This window comes from Micromys minutus (assembly GCF_963924665.1).
Source record: "Micromys minutus genome assembly, chromosome: 1".
Classification (NCBI taxonomy): Eukaryota; Metazoa; Chordata; class Mammalia; order Rodentia; family Muridae; genus Micromys; species Micromys minutus.
The window spans coordinates 53,026,991-53,045,305 of NC_137969.1; the positions used below are offsets into that span (position 1 = coordinate 53,026,991).

The window sequence follows — 18,315 nt, forward strand, 5'->3', positions numbered from 1 at the left end:
TTTTAGGCTAATATCATGGCCCTTGTGGCAGTTGCTGAACATGCAGGAGAATTTGAAAGAATCATGCAGCTTTCAGAAAGGTCATTGTGGTTGTTGTTGGTCTCCTCCTCCTCCTCCTCTTGTGTGTATGTGCATTTGTGTGTGGTGTAGAGTGTGTGTGTGTGTGTGTGTGTGTTTTGTGTGTATTTCTGTGGTGTATACTCATATTTGTATGCAGGTGTGCATGCCTATGTGGATATGTGACACCCAAGGCTAACATTAGATATCTTTTTTATTTATTGAGATTCCTCACTAAACCAAGAACACTCACAAAGCTACTGATTTGGGCTAGTCTAGTTATCCTGGCTTGTCCCAGGGATTCCCCTGCCTCTGCCTCTCCTCACTGCTTCTCAGTGCCGAGATTATGGGGAGCCACCGTGGCTGCCGGCTGGGGAGCGGAACTTCATCCAGCTTCATCAATTGAACCACCTCTCCAGCTTTGATGCTACTTTTAATTAACCTCATTAACTAAATGAGGTCTTGACCTCATGACCTTGAGCAGCTCTCCCCCCTTAGCCTTCTGAGTGATGAGACTGGTTCATAGACTCCATAGCTGCTCTAATGACGGCTCTAAAGACTTGTGAAGAAAGGTAGCCATGTTCAACTCTCACGCTAGCAAAGAACTGTGAGCTAAAAGAAGGAGAGCCTGGCATGGTAGCACACACCTTTAATCCGGCTCTCGGGAGACACAGGCAGGAGGATCCCTATGAGTTTGAGACCAGTCTGGTCTACAAATTGAGGCCAGGCCAGCCAGGACTACATAGTGAGACTTTTGTCTCCAAGGAAATAAAAAAAAAAAAAAAATGGAGGAGGAAAATCATCTTAGTCCTAAAGGCATGGCATTTCCTCTTTGTTCTTTAGGGACACTGTGGTCTTCTGTCCTACTGCTGTTTTCTTAACTTTCTACGTTTGTAGGTATAATGGATTCATCTTGCCGTGTCTGGGAGTTCACCCAGTTCAAGAACTTTCACCAGAAAAATCAAGAAGTGTGACATTAAAGGTAAATGTCATATAGAATAAGAGGCATAACTAGTGTAACCAACTCAGTCATCACCCCACTCTGCTTTCCAAGTTCTGGTTTCCGGGTGTTGGGCCTAGGACCTCAGACATGCCAGGCAAACATTCTGCCACCGAGCCGTAACCTCCACCAAGTTTTCATTCCAAGAGAGGGTCTCACTGAATTTTCCAAGCTGGCCTTGAACTCATACTCAGGCAGGGCTTGAACACATGATCCCCCTGTTTCCACTCCCCAAGTTGTTAGAATTGCAGCCTGTGCCGCCAAACCCGGCATCTGATTTGTATTCTAAGTGAATAACTGAAAACAAAGAAATGGGGCCTTCAGTCAGGTCAAGCTTGTACGACGTAATGACATGGTGGGATTATGGACTTACTCTCTCCATAGTTTTTAACCATGTCATTTTGCTTTGTTCACCACCCCGCCCCCCTCAAAATGATGGAAGGGCTAGGGAGATGGCTCAGTTAATAGAGTGCTTGTCACACAAGTGTGAGGCCCTGAGTGTGATTCCTAAACCACATGTAAGACAACCGTGGGTGTTGACAGGCACTAGTAATCTCAGTGCAGTGGAGGTGCTAACTGGAGCATCCTTAGAGCTCACTGGTCCTCACAGGCCAGTGGGAGACCTGTCTCAAAGCGAAACTGTCTTAACATAAAGTTCACTGAGAGAGATGGGCTCAGTGGAAGAATGCTTGCCTCACAGAAGGGGTCCTAGGTTCAGTCCCCAGTTAACAAAAGTCCTGAGGCCAGAGAGATGACTCAGTAGTTAAGAATTCATATAGCTTTTGCAGAGGATTCAAGTTCAGTCTCCTATACCTCTAGCTCTCCACAGAGTGAACTCCCCCTGATAAATCTGCTGTCTCTCTCTAGGGCTTTTAGTTGCTCCCCCTCAGCCCTGCCTCCCTCTCTTCTCTTCCCCTGCTATCTGCTTCGCTCCTTTCCCTGGTTCTTCCTTATTCTGATTTTCTTCAATAGAAGAATTTAGTTTATGTATTCTGAAAATAATCCACCAAATGGTTTAAAATGTTCTACAGGGAGCTGAAGAGGTGGCCCAGTGGTTAGCATACACCACCCTTGTGGAAATGGAAGGTTGGACTCTCAACACCTACACCAGGGTGACACCACCTGAGACACCTAGTCCCGGTGCCCTCTGATCTCTTCAGGCACCTGCACACACATAGCACATGGAATTCACTGAAACTCATATATCACACACATACAATAAACAATATTTTTATTTTGTTTCTTTTAGAAAGGGTTTCTCTGTGTAGCCCTGGCAGTCCTGGAAGTCACTCTGTAGAGTTCTCAGACTAGCCTCGAACTCACAAAGATCTGCCTGCCTCTGTTTCCTGAGTACTGGGATTAAAGGCTACTACTGCCCAGCTAACAATAAACAAATCTTTAAAATCTTATCTACAAGCAATTTCTAAATTCTGTCTTCACCTTAGAAAGACAGCACAGGCCAAATTCCCTTAAATGCATGAGGCTATATCACTGAAATTAACACTGAAACTACAGCAGCTCCAGATGAGCTCATACGGGAGATGTTTATACTGTTGAAATCTTACTGCGACCGACCAAGCAGGATTATAAAGACAAATCAAGGCAAAGAGAACAAGGGGAACATGGGTCTGCCCCTATTATAAACTGACAAACCACTGCTTAGAAGGAGACAAGAGCTATGTGCACAGCAACCACAGAACTCCAAATCAGACCTGTGAGGACATGTCTCCTTCTAAGCAGTGGGCTGTCTGTAAGTGGGATCTTCACAAGCCTGGTAACCAGACCCAATGTGGCTGTTCCTACTGAGATTTCTAGTTAGAGCTGCTGTCATGATGGAGGGGGTGAGTTCTGTGGAGAGGTTGGGCAAATAGATTCAGGCATGTGAGGTGCCAATATGGTGTAGGGCCTGGTGCACGGCCACTGAGGAACTAGCATTCTTACTCAGCACATTTACAGATATAAAATTTTTTTTGCAGGATTTGGATGTAGCTTTGCCTATTATTGAGAATTACAAGGATCGGTTGTTGGCCATTGGAGAGGTAAACCCATTTGTTGGACACATGAAATCTAACTCATAGGATATATGTAATAATCCTTGGTTCAGTACCAGTGATTATAACGGACTTGGATGGTTATGTTCACTACCATGTTCAGCCTGCTAATAAATTGATACTTATGCAGTAAGCAAGACCACTTAGGAATGGAGCAGTAGAAAGCCTTACCCCAGGCTTGTCTTAATGGCAACATAATGCATTTTCTGTTTACAATGGAGATGTAATAATGTTTCTAAAAATGCTGCTTTTGCTTAAGTGTGGCCATTGCTCTGAGAAGCTAAGACAGCCTGTAGAGGGAGGGCCATGAAGTGGCTCAGCAGAAAGCACCTGCCACCAAGTCTGGTCCACACAGCGGAGAGAGAGAACTGGCCCCTGAAAGGTGTCCTCCGACCTGCACATGTGCACTGTGGCACCCATGCGTGACCCTCCACCCAACACATGTACTTTTTAAAATTAAAAAACAACCTCACAGGTAACATAAAGGCATACTTTAGTCTTGAGTTTGTGACTAAAGACCTTGTCCCTCAAATTATTAATAATGCTAGAGAACTTTTATCACAGTAAAAGAATAACCCCTGCCTATTAAATGTAAGAGATGGGAAGACGCATTCTGAACGGAGTGCACAGAGCCCACACCCAGCAGCAGTGGGGTGGCCTTCTGTGCCCGGCTCTGCTCACCATGCAGCCGGCCTACCTGACTTCTGAACATGTGCGGGGCTGCTGCACCAAACTGAGGTGTACAGCGTACACAGCAGGTGTTGACGTGGTAACACCCCACCAGAGGAACTTAAAACAACTTAGAATTCGGGGTACTTCAGATATTTCATGTTAGCATGTCTTCTTGGCTGACACCCTCATGTGGCTTCAGTGTAACGGTGTCTGCGGTCTGTGTGCCCACTCACGGTCTTTTGGGGCTCATCACACGTGGACGTGTGATTCTCCTTTGTCTTTCTGTTGCAGGTGGGGCTAGACTTCTCCCCCAGATATGCAGGCACTAATGAGGAAAAGGAAGAACAAAGACAAGTCCTGATCAGACAAGTCCAGCTGGCCAAAAGACTAAATGTGCCTCTGTAAGTACACTGCCTTTCTGCTCACTACAGAGCACATCCGCAGCAGTTGGTCCTCTAGAAATGAGTTCTATATCTTTTCATTCTCTCTGTGTGTGGGTGCTTGCCTGCTTGTGTGTCTATGGACCATGTGTGTGCAGTACCTGTGGGAGCCAGGAGAGGGCATGGAAGCCCCTGGACCTGGAGTTAGAGTTGTTAACCAGCTGCTGCCATGTGGGTGCTGGGGACATACCTGATCCTCAGCGACAGTAGCTGATTCATCTCCCCAACCTCCTGACTTATTTTAATACAACAGAACAGTGTTTTCCTATTTAAAAGTCTTCAAAGGAATTTTGTTGTTAAACAGAAACGTGCACTCGCGTTCAGCCGGAAGACCCACCATCAGCCTCTTACGTGAACAAGGTATTTTACGTTCCTAACATTCAAGCGTCACAGTTCCAGTGGAGGGTCTAAGGAGCAAGTGTGTTTCCCTTTAATCCCTTAAAGACAAAGACTGCCTAGAGAGTGGAGGAGGGCCCACCAGCATGAGCATGTGCCACGCTAGCACTTACCAGGTTGTTTTGTGTAATTATGTGTTCAACCAGCTTAACTGGAGCCAATGAAAACTTGAAGTTTCAGTTTCTATTTATCTTTTAAGATTTATTTACTCATTTTAATTCAGTGTGTTTGAGTGTTTTGCCTGCATATATGCACATTCACTGCATCTGTGCCAGGTGTCCTCAGAGGCCCAAAGAGGGCATCAGGTCCCCTGCTACTAGAGTCATAGACAGCTGCGAGCTGCCACGTGGGTTCAGCCATCTCTCCAGCCCCTGGCTCCCACAAGGGAAATTAAGATGAGAAGGACTTGTTGCTTATGGTCGGCTTGTTTTCTGTCTGTTGCTTTGGGGATCAGATCATAGATCTCAGTTCTCACAAGGAGCAAGAGAGAACCAAGTCTCTGAGGAGGTGTCCTCTGACCTCTGCTGTGGCACATGGTACTTTTACAAACACATATATACCATGAGCTAATATATGAAAATGATACGTGAATAACAAAGCAAACATTACTGTGCAGATTGTGGCCGTAGTTTGTGAAAAGCATGCTCACCTGCTCTGGCTTTCCTAACCCGAACACAGTTCTTTTCTAAGGGATAAAATGCCATTCTCAGTAAGAAACACTCCTTATTTTTAGACTCCTATATGCATTAAAAAGTCCTTTCAGATGTATAAGAAGCAGTACACATACATGTACTGGTGTGTTGAATCTACAGTTGTGTATATACAAAAAAAAAACCCACATCAGTTGGTTGTGGCCTACTCAATAAATTTTACAACAAATTTATGATCATAACAAATATTCACATGACTTGCAACTCAGATGGTGACATAATGGAACTCGCTGCAGTTAGAGGCATGTCCAGTGATGGATTTGTCAGCGCTGAACCCTCTGGAGTCAGTGAACACAGATTTATGCAGGCTGAACAACTAGCCTGTAGGATCTGGACTTGGTGTGAAGGATGTACCTTAGTGGTAGAGAGGTTGCCCAGCATGAGTAAGGTCTGGGTTTGGTCCTCAGCCACACACGCACAAATGCACAGATAGGAAGAGAGACTGGGGGTTATGAGCCTTCACCTCTTTAATTTGTGAGTACTTTTTTTCCTACTAGCATTTTTTTTTTAAGGAAAATTGAAGGATTTGCCTGAAAACCTTCTCTTAGAAATAATAGTTTGACATCTCACGGACGTGGAAAAGACCTAGCAGTCTAGATAGTTTATATGATTGCTTTTAAAACTGCATTTTATCATTATTCAACTATTTTATTCTGAAGATTAAAAACTTATTTTTTTCCTGTTTGAACATCATGTGTTTACTGAAACTTTAGAAGCAATGTAATCTGATCTTTGCATGATGTTAAATATTTACTAAAAATTAAGATCTGTTTTAAATTGACTAATGGGATGCTCGTTGTTAGGAGATAAAATGGAACTGTAATTTGTGTTTGATTTGAGAGGTGCAGAGCAGGTACTGCTGCATGCGTTTGATGGCCGGCCATCTGTGGCCATGGAAGGAGTGCGAGCCGGTTACTATTTCTCCATTCCCCCATCCATTGTGCGAAGTGGACAGGTAAAGTCCCTGATGAAAACTTACCAGACACTTTGTAAGATAAATTAACCTAAGCTTTGTGACAGACTTGTGGTGCTATTGTAGTTATGAATGAACAGTTAGTCTTAAGTCTCTACTCAGACCTTTAAAAAACGTAATTCAAAAAGAATCCGGCAAGGGACTGGAGAGGCAGCTCAGTAGTGAGGAGTACTACTCTAATGGTGGGCAAGGTGGCTCACACAGTTAGAGCATGTGTAAGTGCAGATGCAGTCAGAGCACAGTGTACAGATGTGTAAGTGCAGATACAGTCAGAGCACAGTGTACAGATGTGTAAGTGCAGATACAGTCAGCACAGTGTACAGATGTATAAGTGCAGATACAGTCAGCAGTGTACAGATGTGTAAGTGCAGATACAGTCAGAGCACAGTGCACAGATGTGTAAGTGCAGATAGTCAGAGCACAGTGTACAGATGTGTAAGTGCAGATACAGTCAGCACAGTGTGAGGATGTGTAAGTGCAGATTCTGTGATAAAAGCAGGAGCCTGAATGCAAAGCCGACAAAGGATTTAATTCTGACTGTGGGAAGCAGGTGCTTCTCTGAAGAAAAAAAAACACAAAAGATGAGTTGGTACCAGAAGAGAAGCTCAGCATTGTTTACTCAGGAAGACCAGAACAATACTACTCCACACTACTCAGTCTGAGAGTTCCCGTCAAAACCATGTGGAGAATTATTGCTACCCACTAACTCCACCCCAGTAAGATAATTCCAAAGGGGAAAAATCTTCTACCATAAATCCAAACATGGATGCTCATGGTATTGTGGGTGATGTTCAGAGCAGAGACAAGCTAGAAGTGGTTCTACTGATGGGTATCAGATAAGTACTAAATGGTATACCCATGCAGCGGAGTGCTACTCGGCAATAAAGAGGAGCATGCTACTTAAACCATGTCAGAACATGACTGAACCTGAAAACATTTGGAGACAGCAGCCAGACACAAAGATCACATGTCGTAAGATTCTATTTAAATGAAATATGCAAACTAGGCAAATCTATGGGGAGAAAGTTGGCTAAAGTTTGCTAAGTGATTGGAGGGACGGATGAGCAGTGACTGGTAAGGGAGTGGAGTGATATAGTGTAGTGGTTATGTATGTACACATGTATATTCACATACACACACCCTTGTGCATTGTAGTGCCAGGTATGAAGCCTCAAACATGTTAGGCAGTTGTCCCCTTAGCCTGACCTGTATGTATTTAAAGAGTAACTATTATGGCATATCCATTACTGTCCAAAATCTTTAAAAGGCAACCTCTGCTAATGTCCCGTATCTGGTCCCTTTCTTGACACCCATTTGTCATAGTCCATCAGATGAGGATACAGATCACATCAGTGATGCGTTGGATCCTGTGAGACACATCGGTAGCGTTTTCTTAAAACCCAGTGTAGGTACAGAGTACAGAATGAAGTCCAGCTAGAGGGATTTAAATCTGTGAGCAGCTGTTTGTCATTTTAGTCGATTTCTTGTGGGGCATTTCTTACGTTTATTTGATTGCATTTGATTCCCTGAAAGCTTTGGATACTTTTTGCAATTTTAGGCAACATTCCTACCTTGAAGTAGTCATGTGGCCATCTGAAGGGCACTGATGAAGGCTCATGGTAGCTGTCCAGTGAGCTCTGGTGATAAAGTTTGTGTCCCACAGGACAAACTCATTCACATGTAAGTTAATGCTTTCCACTTCCTCCTGTTTTAAATGTCCTCTCTCTTTTCCCTAAGAAGCAGAAGCTTGTGAAACAGCTGCCTCTGAGTTCTATCTGCTTAGAAACAGATTCACCTGCACTAGGACCAGAAAGACAGGTAAGCAGATCTCTGGTTTATGGCAGTACTGAATGCACTGTTTCATCTGGACTGTTGTGACTTAGCTGGGTCTGGCTGCAGTACTTGGATGCTAAGTTGAGGCCATGCTCCACGGAGGATCTTTTCTAAGTACTGCTGATCTCCAGAGAATGTCATTTGACTGGGAACATGCTTCATTTGTGTCACAGTCAGTGTCATAAAGCATGTCTGGGATTATTAAGATTTCCATCAAATTCTTTTTGAGAGTCCACAACTTTGACTCCTGACTTTGGGAAAGCTACTTAATTTCTCTAAAACTATATTTATCTGTTTATTTTGCCATTCATTCATTAATTCATTATTGAAACTGGGTTTTACATACCAAAACTGCTTCAAACTCACAGAGTTCTGCCTACCTCTGCCTTCTGATGCTGAGGGAAAAGGAGTACGCCATTACCAACTGGTAAGACAAGGGTCTCACATAACCCAGGCTGGCCTCAAACTCACTAGACAGCTGAGGCTTGCCCTGAAGGCCTAATCTTTTTACCTCTGCTTCCCTAGGGCTGGATTGTAGGAATACACCACCATGCCTGGCTGACTTTTCAGTTATAAATATAAAATGTCTTCAGTATTACATAAGGATTACATGAAGAAATGTATGTGAAAATGCCTAGCAGTCCCTGGTGTGGAGTAATGAGCAGCCTCTATTATGAAGCCCTGGCTGTTCCTGGAACTCTGTAGACCAGGCTGGCCTCAAACTCACAGAGATTTACCTGCCTTTGCCTCCTAAGTGCTAGGATTAAAGGTGTGTGTCACCATGCCCGGCTTCATTAGCTCTTTATAATATCAACATCTGAGAACAGAGTACTATGTGAGGTTAATAAGGCATTCATTAACCAGAGGGAATAGAGCCTTCTCTATGAGAAGTCAGTAAGACTAAGGACTCATGTCCTTCTAGACCACTGTGTTTGTATCTAGACACAGACACATTTCTCTAGGATAAGATCAGCTGAACACAATCTTTCAGACCTTCTTTCACTAGTATATATGCTAATAACTGGGCTTCTCCTCCAAGTGTTTCATATTGGTGGTTTGTCTTATGTGTCTGCTTCTGTGAGGGAGTTAATCCTCTGGAACTAGAGTTAGAGACAGCTATGAGCTGCCATGTGGGTGCTGGGAGTTGGACCTCAGTCCTCTCTGGGAGAGTAGCCAGTGCTCTTAACTACTGAGCCATCTCTCCAGCCCTCAAAGTGTTTAATAACCACAGTGTTCCACTGTTAAAATTTGTTAGAGATGGGAGAGATGATTCAGTGGTTAAGAGCACTGGTTATTCTTCCAGAGGACCTGGGTTCAATTCCAGCACCTACCTAGCAGTTCACAGCTGTCTGTAACTCCAGGATCCGACATCCTCACAGAGAAATATATGCAGGCAAAACACCAATGTACATAAAATAAATTTTAGAAAAAGGAAAAAAAAAGAAATGGTGCCCAGTATAAACAGAATGTTTCCTTAGTTCACAGATATTAAAGTAAAGTGTGTGGGGGAGGGAGAGGGTGTCTTAAAGTCAGCAAGCTGGCAGAACCTAACGGAGCAGTCTTTCCAGTCCTTGGGACATTGGAAACCACACTGGGCAGGCAGCCTTTGAGGTGAGGGGCCAAGCAGTATGCAGTGACCTTTCCAGAACTCATGCAACAGCACAAGGGACAAACAGTCCTTCAGGCAAGGATCTCCCTGGGTTCAGTTTGCAGACTGCTTCACATGCCTCTGAGCTCTTCCTGGAACTGCACAGAGATAGAGTTGCCTGTAACTGCCAAGTTCATCTCCCCATTTCCAAAAGCATTTTAGTAAAGGAATGTTAGCGCCTTCGCAGAGGAGAAAAGGAGCTCCCAGGGTGTCTTATCAGCTCACTCTTGTGTGTGCTGGTGTCTTAGCTACCGTCTCCACGGATCTGCACGCTGAGTGCCAAGTCCTGTTCTCTTTCAGACACGGAATGAACCCTGCAACATTTCCATCGCAGCAGAGTTCATTGCCCAAGTGAAAGGGATCTCAGTGGAAGAAGTCCGAGAAGCGACGACACAGAATGCATTCAAACTGTTTCCCAAGCTTCAGTACCTGCTCCAGAAATAGCTTCAAGATCACCCTCTGCGAGCCAAGTCAGCTCAGGGCAGTGCTGGAGGAAAACCAGTGTTCACTTCAGTGGCCTGAAATGAAGAGCATTTTATGTGGCCAGCAGTCGTAGTTTTACAGAAATCTTCCTCTTAAAAACCTTCCGGGCTGGAGAGATGCTCAGCCATTAAGAGCACTCAGTTGCTGCTCTCCAAGACTCATGTTCGGTTCCCATCAGCCATGTTTGGGTGGTTCATGACTGCTTAATTCCCTTAAGCTCCAGAAGATTCAGCCTTCTCTGCTGGCGTCCTCTGGCACCAGCTCACATGTGGCTATCTCTACACAGACACACTTAACATAAATAAAAGTAATAATTTCTAAAAATTAAAAAAAAATAATATGTCTTTCATACAGAAACCCTGGGTTCTGACTATAGCCATGAACTATTTTCAGTAGCTGGGTCCTGGAGTAGACTGGAGAAACACACGTGGTGGCTTCTGGAGTTATTGCCCACTTGAGGGAAGAAAACCTCAAGACACTGCCCCACCCCACACCCCTTTTCCCCACATAACAATCAGCCTATAGAAGACGGTCCATGGGTGGCTGTCTTTGAATGCTTACTAACTGGCGAGTACATGGCAGATGTGCTTCATATTTGGTGGTCAGTGGGTCTCTATGGGTTATAATGTCCTTGGCCAGAAGAAACAGCAGTTGTGAGAGTACTGAGATATCTCCTGCCCCTCCCCCTTTAAGGAAAAAAATCTCACTGTGTTGCTTAGGCTAGCCCCAAATTCTTAAGCTCAGTAATGATCTCTCATCCTCCTAAGCAGCTGTTGCTGAAGCCTTATACCACAGCAATAAAGGCATACATACCTTTAAGGAACTGAGCAGGCCTATGTGATGAGATATGTTTAGCTGATTTCATCAATGGAGACCATAACAGGAGAAGAGAGACTGGCCCTGCTTGTCCACATGCTTGTTAATTGGTTTCTGAAATCAGGAAGCCCAGGATCTTGTGTTTAAGCACAGGCGACGTTTTTGCCCCAGACAGGAAGCTCGAGGGGGCCGACTGAAATACTGCACTAGCTGGCACCTTGGCAAAAGTGGAGGTATTTTTATGAATAATGGAGAAGCCATCTGCTGCTCTGGTCACAGTTCCTGCAACAGCCTTTCCCCTCTCACAGACACCAACAGGCATCCGACAGAGAACACTACGTATATCTCACAAATAGACTAGATCTTGCAACTACACTCTAGGATCTCATCTGGGGAGTGAGTTACATCACGGGGGTATCGGTAGCCAGCTCCCACCCTTCCCTGCCTTTGCCTGGGAATCGGAGAGCCCTGCAGCAGCTGGCCTGTGCTATGAAAGCTCCTCTGTCCCCAGAAAGGGGACATTCTAAGAAAAGACTCCCACTTCTGCAACAGTGACAAGAGTCCCAATTCCCGTCTTCAGAGTCCCTATCATATCATCTAAACTTTCCTCAGAACCCCTGCCATGCTGTTGCCTGTTTGTGGCATTAATATCCCAACACTCTGTGTTCCCTCGAACCAACATTCGAGACCCTTCATTGTTCTGAAGAGGCACCTGTGCCCCTCCTATTGGCTATCAGATTATTAAATCAACGGGCCTCAGGAAGTTGGAATCTCCCTCATGGGAAGGAAAGGCTTTAGTCTGGTGCCAGCTAGAGAAGGAACTTGTCTCCCAAGAAGAGATAACACAGCTCTAACTACTTACCAGATCATTTTACAGGGCAGACCAGAGTCCAGATGGTGATGAATAAGAACAGTTCTTGACCAAGACTACCTAGTTACACATATATCCCCTCTATTTAAATCAAATGTCATGCAGGTATCATAATCATAGTGATGGCCTTGATTTTTCCCAATATGACCACAGTTTTTCTTTTCTTTTCTTCTTTTTTCTTTTTCTTTTCCTTTTTAGTATTACTGTATCTCACCCAACCCCAGTAAGCCTGTCTGGCCTGGAACTCACAATGTACACCAACCAAGCTGGCCTTGAGCTAACAAACATGCCCCTGCCTCTGCTCGCTGAGTGCTGAGATGAAAGGAATCCCAAAACTCCAGTCTACTGACAATGTCTGAGGTCCAGACTGTTCTCTGTTACCTGCCTCGAGGTCATGGAGGAGGAAGTGCCTACAAAAGGGGGCATAATATGAAAGAGCCTGTTCAGCAAAATCTCCAAGAGGATATAGCAGATTCACTGGTCTCTGCTCCTAAGTGGAGCCTCTTCTTCACACAGTCTGTTCATGCTGAATCACAACCCAGCTCTTACCTTGACCCAGGCCCTTCTTTTTCAGAGGCCCACTTAGACGGTACAGGCCTGTTAGTTCTGACTGGCCTCTAGCTCCGCCAGCCCCTCTCTTCAGGCACCCTTGAGGAAGGGCATGGATATCTGTAGGAACTTAGGGAGGGGGTCGGCTGTCTATGGTTACAATGGCAGTGCTCTCTCCAGAGGACCAGGGAAGCAGCAGGAATCCTGCATGCACATGCGTGCACACTACAGAAAGCCACGGCAGAGAAGAAAAGTGCTGCCATATGACGACTCCTGGGAGGTGAGAGGCTCCACGCCTGCTGTTTCAGGTGGGGCCAGAGTCCAGACACAGCTGTACTGAGTGTCTGCCTTAGCTCGAGCCTGCTCTGGGGTATGCAGGGCAAAGTAGAAATGTCTAGTGGGCAGGGCTGCAGGAGCGTATGGAGGAGGTGGCATTTAAGTCACAGGCAGGGAAGGGAGCCAAGAGATAAAAGGCAAGTTGGAGAACTGCAACCAAGTTGTATGAAAGCAGGGGCATACCTACTGAATGGGGTCAGGAAAGGAGGTTGAAGGGAGTCGACCTCTGTGTGTAACCTGACATTCTTAGCTCTGTGCTCATTCCTAAATCATAACGAGCGTTGACATCTCTAGTTGGGCCACTTAGGATATAAACTCTATGGATCTGGTCCCTTGTTTCTGTCCAGCCAGGGAGCAGAGGCTCTGATAGCCTTGGGACCAAGTGAGCACCTCAGAAGACAGAGATAAGAGCTCCCTCTGGGCAGCGGTAGGCCTGGTTACGTCACATAATAAAGACAGTATCTCCTAACAGGCAAAGGCTGGGTCAGTTAGGCTCAGCAGAAATCCTCTGCTGGGCAGCCCAAGACCATGTAGGGTCCTAAGGCAGTGGGCTGGGGGATAAGAAAACCAGCTAGAGCCTAAGTTCTTTGGCTATGAACCATGAGTCTCAAGTCTCCTATCAGTGCCCGTGGTCATGAAAGGAGCAAGCAGATCTTCAAGGTTTTTGAAGCTAAGTATCCACTGCTGGGAAGTGAGAACTTAGTTCTAGTCTTGTTTTATCACAGGTCCCCAGCCTTTTAAGGACAAGGTCCTGAAACAAAGCCCAACCTGGCCTGGAATTCACTGTTCCTGAGTGCTGGAATTACAGGTATTTACCTGACACCAGTTTCTTTTATACTCAATGTTTGTTTCCAAATAATTCACAGACATTGAAGACTGAAGGAAGAGAGTTTATTGGTGTGTCTCTGGAGATGTACTTTAACCAAATATGGCATTATCTGAAAGATAAAAAAATACATTTATTAGGCTGTCGAGATGACTCAGCCATTAAAGGGATCAGAAAGAAATGCATTTCAGTAATCTAATCTATTGCAGTTTCTAGAACAGCCGGAAGGGCAGACAGGGTCATTACCCTTTCGGGTGTCCTTTTCTGTGCTGAGATTAACTGTAGTCACTGCATGTTTCAGATAGACAGATAGAGAGAGAAAAGAGAGAGAGAGAGAGACAGACAGACACACAGACACACAGAGAGACGGAGAGAGACAGAGATGAGCAGAGGAGATCTTACAGACAGGCTGGGCCTGTTTATGGAGAGAATCATGCAGTATCAAGTAGGAATGTGGATTTCCTCCTCTGTGTGGTGGGAAACCACAGATGAGTTTTGTGTAGCAGGTAATATAACACATGGTTCTGATCAGTTCACTCAGGTTGTCCTGTGAAGTAAGTGTGGGAGCAGAAGGGGTGCCAAGTGGGTAGCCTGAGGCTCCTGTTCCACTTCTGTGCCTACAGGCTGGACCAGGGCTGTGGCAGGGCTCAGATTTAGGACTTGCTGACACAGTGGGTATGAGGTGTGAGGACCAGAATTCACACAGGCCTTTGGCAACTTTCCCAGGTGAGGAAGGTGAGGCTGGGTGGGGGCAAGAGACTTGTTTAGTAACAGGGATTTTGTCTCATTCAAATGAAGAGGACTGCACACCAGGCAGGTCAGAAGGTCAGATATTAAAATGTGGGGTTATCAGAAAAGAAATGAAATGTTAAGTCCCCTAGCAGTTAAGTTTGGATGAGAATATCCCCATAGGCATTGGAACATTTGGTCCCCAGTTCATGATGCTGTTTGAAGAAGTTCAGGGTGTGTCCTGGGAATGAGCATAGAGGGGTTAACACTTAACTCTCCTTGCAAAGAGCTTTTTCTGCCTTGTGCTCCAAGTTGAAGATGTGAGCTCTCAGCATCCTGCCCGGGTTGCCATGCCTGCCTGCTGCCTCCACTCTGCCATTATGGTTGGTCACTAACCCTCTGGAACTGTATGTCAAACTCTTCCTTCTATAAATTGTCTTGGTCATAGTGGCCTACCACAGTAACAAAGTAACTAAGTCTCCCAGCTGCCAGCATGGGGCTGCCCTAGAGAGGACCAAGAGGGCAGGTGTTGTACCTCCTCATACATCAACATTCAGAGCATGGGGGACCATTCTCTTTCAAAAAGAGGCTGCTACTTTGTAGCAAATGTTGTGTCTAACTTAGTAGGCGTTGAAACCTACCAAATTAATACCTTTGTTGAGCCATAATGGCCCAGCTCCTAATTTAACAAGTGAGAGTTTTCTCTGCACCAGCTGGCCTCCAGGGCCAGGCTCATTTGTTCTTAGTCTAGAGCAGCAGATCTCCATCCTGCTCTGGGCACAGGTAACGCTCTTTAGGAAAACAAGAGCTAGCTAGCTACTTGACTGCTCTTACTGAGTTTCTCCAGGAAAGATAAGTTTTTTTTCAATAACAAAGCCAGTATTTTTATTTCCATCTTATTTCTCATTTGATAAAAACTCAAATCAAAGGTAAAGGGCTTTGTAAGTATGATGGGGGGTTATTGATTTACAGTTTGACACTATGAAAGTTAGTTATGGGATTAGGTGTATTAGATTCTGTATTGTATGAAACTATGCATGTTCCTTAGAGTTGTGTCCTGCGTCTGTCCAAACGTGTAGATTTTCTCTCCACCATCAAAGTCCTAAGAACTGGCACAACATTGTTCTCAATCATTTTAGCAGAATGAAGGACTGGAGTGTTTCTTTTATAACCAGGAATATTGGAACATTTTTCTTTGTAAAGATGGTGTTTGTTTGTTTGCTTTCATAAAAGAAACTGGATGGTTACAAAGTGACTTCCAATCACAATGCAGCGTCTGGACTTTCCCTGTCAGCTGACCACCTCCCTATATTGCTACCTAAGGTCACTGGCCAAAAGCAAAGTCAGAGCTCCATAAAGGCCAATGTGGGCCATTCTTTGTAAACTAAATTAATAATGTATTGGCTATATTGAATATAAGTACATATGCACACTCTCAAGTACATATGCACATTTTCTCAAGTAAATGAGAAAACATTATTAGTTGCCTGCCTTGACTATATAACAGATATTAACAATCCATATTTTAAACAATACCAAACAACCGCTCCCCTCCCCCAGACCACTCCCCTCCTCAGCCCACTTCTCTCCTCCAGACCACACCTTCCCCCAGACCACTCCCTTCCCCTAGACCACACCCCTCCCCTACCACTCCTTTCCCCTAGACCACACCCCTCTCCAGACCACTCCCTTCCCCTAGACCACACTCCTCCCCCAGACCACATTCCTCCTCCAGACCACTCCTCTCCTCCAGATGACAACTCCCCTCCCCCAGACCACTCCTCTCCTCCAGACCTCTCCCTTCCCCTAGACCACACTCCTCCCCAGACCACTCCCTTCCCCTAGACCACACCCCTCCCCCCACCACTCCCTTCCCCTAGACCACACCCCTCCCCAGACCACTCCCTTCCCCTAGACCACACTCCTCCCCCCCACCACTCCCTTCCCCTAGACCACACCCCTCCCCCCACCACTCCCTTCCCCTAGACCACACCCCTCCCCCCACCACTCCCTTCCCCTAGACCACACCCCTCCCCAGACCACTCCCTTTCCCTAGACCACACTCCTCCCCAGACCACTCCCTTCCCCTAGACCACACTCCTCCCCCCCACCACTCCCTTCCCCTAGACCACACCCTCCCCCCCACCACTCCCTTCCCCTAGACCACACCCCTCCCCAGACCACTCCCTTCCCCTAGACCACACTCCTCCCCCAGACCACATTCCTCCTCCAGACCACTCCTCTCCTCCAGACCTCTTCCCTCCATGTTTTTATTACTGCTTCTCCTGGCATTATGTGGCACATTTGTTATTAAAACTCCATTTTACCTCCATTTTGAACTTAAAACTCTGTAAAGCGGGGCTGGAGAGATGGCTCAGTGGCTAAGAGCACTGGCTGCTCTTCCAAAAGGTCCTGAGTTCAATTCCCAGCAACCACATGGTGGCTCACAGCCATCTGTAATGAGATCTGATGCCCTCTTCTGCTGTGTCTAAAGACAGCTACAGTGTACTCATATATAATAAATAAATAAATCTTAAAAAAAAAAAAAACTCTGTAAAGCACAGAAACCATGAGACAGTGAGACAGGTGGTATCTGAATGCAACTCTCAAATGTAATTGTCAGACAGTCAGCAGCTAAGAGCCACCTCAGAGGGCTGGAAGTGCAGGGTGCAGCACCTGAACACCTAACTGCTGAACTGCCTGGCCTGTGCTCTGGCTTGGGTTCCTATAGACACAAGAAAATGAGTCTCTGGTCCACGGTGGGCCTTATACCAAAGACTCTATGTTTGCCTTCAGACACATCATCACCTTCCAAGACTCCCTTGGAACTACTTTTAACCCAGAAAGGTCTGTTGAGTATCTCTATATACTTATCCTTCCTACAGATTGTATTATCTTACTTTTTGACAGGAAGTGCCTTTTCTCCTTGTGCACAAAGAGATCCTGCTTGATCCAGGAGGTCCTGTTACTTTCGGGAACAGATTCTTTGATGTGCATGCAAGCTAAAGACTGGTAGGCCTGGCTGAAGTGCCTCTTCTGAACTCTCAGCAGGCTGACTCGGTTGCTTCTCTCCACAAGACAGTAGGACTCACGCTTCGCATTTAGCTCTTCTAGGAGCTGCTTCCTGTTTGCTCCCTGTTTCGCTCCCTGTTTCTTTGCTTCGCCGCCCTTGTTCATGGAAGCCATTTTGTTAGCACACTAGTTACCAGTTGATTCTTGCTGTCCTGCCAACACATTGAGCATTATTATTATTATTATTGCTATTATTATTATTATTAGTTTTTCGTCCAACTCAGAAGCCAGCTTCACCTGGAATCTACCATTTACCAGGGCTTTCCCCTTCTGCAAGACCATGTTCTAAAACATGGTACAGAACCAACTCAGGTCATTATTGCCCCAAAATACTGCAAAAGCCAGCAATGTCCAACAATTTGTGCTGTATTTTCCTGCCTCAATAGCTGGCTGACTGTTCTAAGATGGGCTTACCAGCAGTGTATGTCTCCCCGATTGACATACCTTTTCCATGTTATATAGATATATCCACTTTGGGAAATCTGTGAGCTTAGAGCCGTATCCTTTACAATATTTACCATGGTTTAAACACAGTATAATGAAGGGGCCCACTAAGAAGCCGTTGAATCTGGGTGTGTATGGTGCTCACATCTGTAATCTCAACAAACTTCAGGAGACTGAGGTAGTAGGATTGCACGGAGTTCATGGTCAGCCTGGATTACAGAGTAAGTTCTGGGCTAGCATAGGCTAGAGTGAGTCCCTGCTTCAGGAAACAAAACAATAATAAAAAAAACACATGTAAACGGAAATATATAGCCTACCTAAAGTAGACTGTTGGTGGTCAAGTGACTTCAATAGATCTCTTTAGATATGTATTGCAGAAGAAAAGAACATCCTCTCAACACTGGATTTG

At 45.4% G+C, this 18,315-nt stretch overlaps 2 protein-coding genes across 8 annotated transcripts in view; one reads left to right on the forward strand and one right to left on the reverse strand.

Annotated features, from left to right (window-relative positions):
• The window catches only part of TATDN3 (TatD DNase domain containing 3), a 13,282-nt gene extending 2,735 nt beyond the window's left edge, over positions 1-10,547 (forward strand). Inside the window, exons 3-10 of one of the 7 annotated variants that reach the window (XM_080914349.1) lie at positions 7-125; positions 955-1,039; positions 3,034-3,096; positions 4,072-4,181; positions 4,525-4,580; positions 6,169-6,281; positions 8,037-8,117; positions 10,081-10,547. In XM_080914349.1, coding sequence (XP_080770475.1) covers positions 7-125; positions 955-1,039; positions 3,034-3,096; positions 4,072-4,181; positions 4,525-4,580; positions 6,169-6,281; positions 8,037-8,117; positions 10,081-10,224 — 771 coding nt within the window. In that variant the 3' untranslated portion in view covers positions 10,225-10,547. Of the gene's footprint in view, positions 1-6; positions 126-900; positions 1,040-3,033; positions 3,097-4,071; positions 4,182-4,524; positions 4,581-6,168; positions 6,282-8,036; positions 8,118-10,080 lie in introns of all 7 variants that reach the window. The other 6 variants (XM_080914345.1, XM_080914346.1, XM_080914347.1 and 3 more) reach the window with 6 other exon arrangements.
• A 3,998-nt stretch (positions 10,548-14,545) lies between these two features.
• SPATA45 (spermatogenesis associated 45) lies at positions 14,546-17,576 on the reverse strand (the record flags this gene model as incomplete). Its single annotated transcript, XM_080923728.1, has 2 exons — positions 14,546-14,631; positions 17,291-17,576. The coding sequence occupies 2 exons, from the start codon at positions 17,574-17,576 to the stop codon at positions 14,546-14,548; spliced, it is 372 nt and encodes a 123-aa protein (XP_080779854.1).
• Between the last annotated feature and the right edge of the window lie 739 nt (positions 17,577-18,315).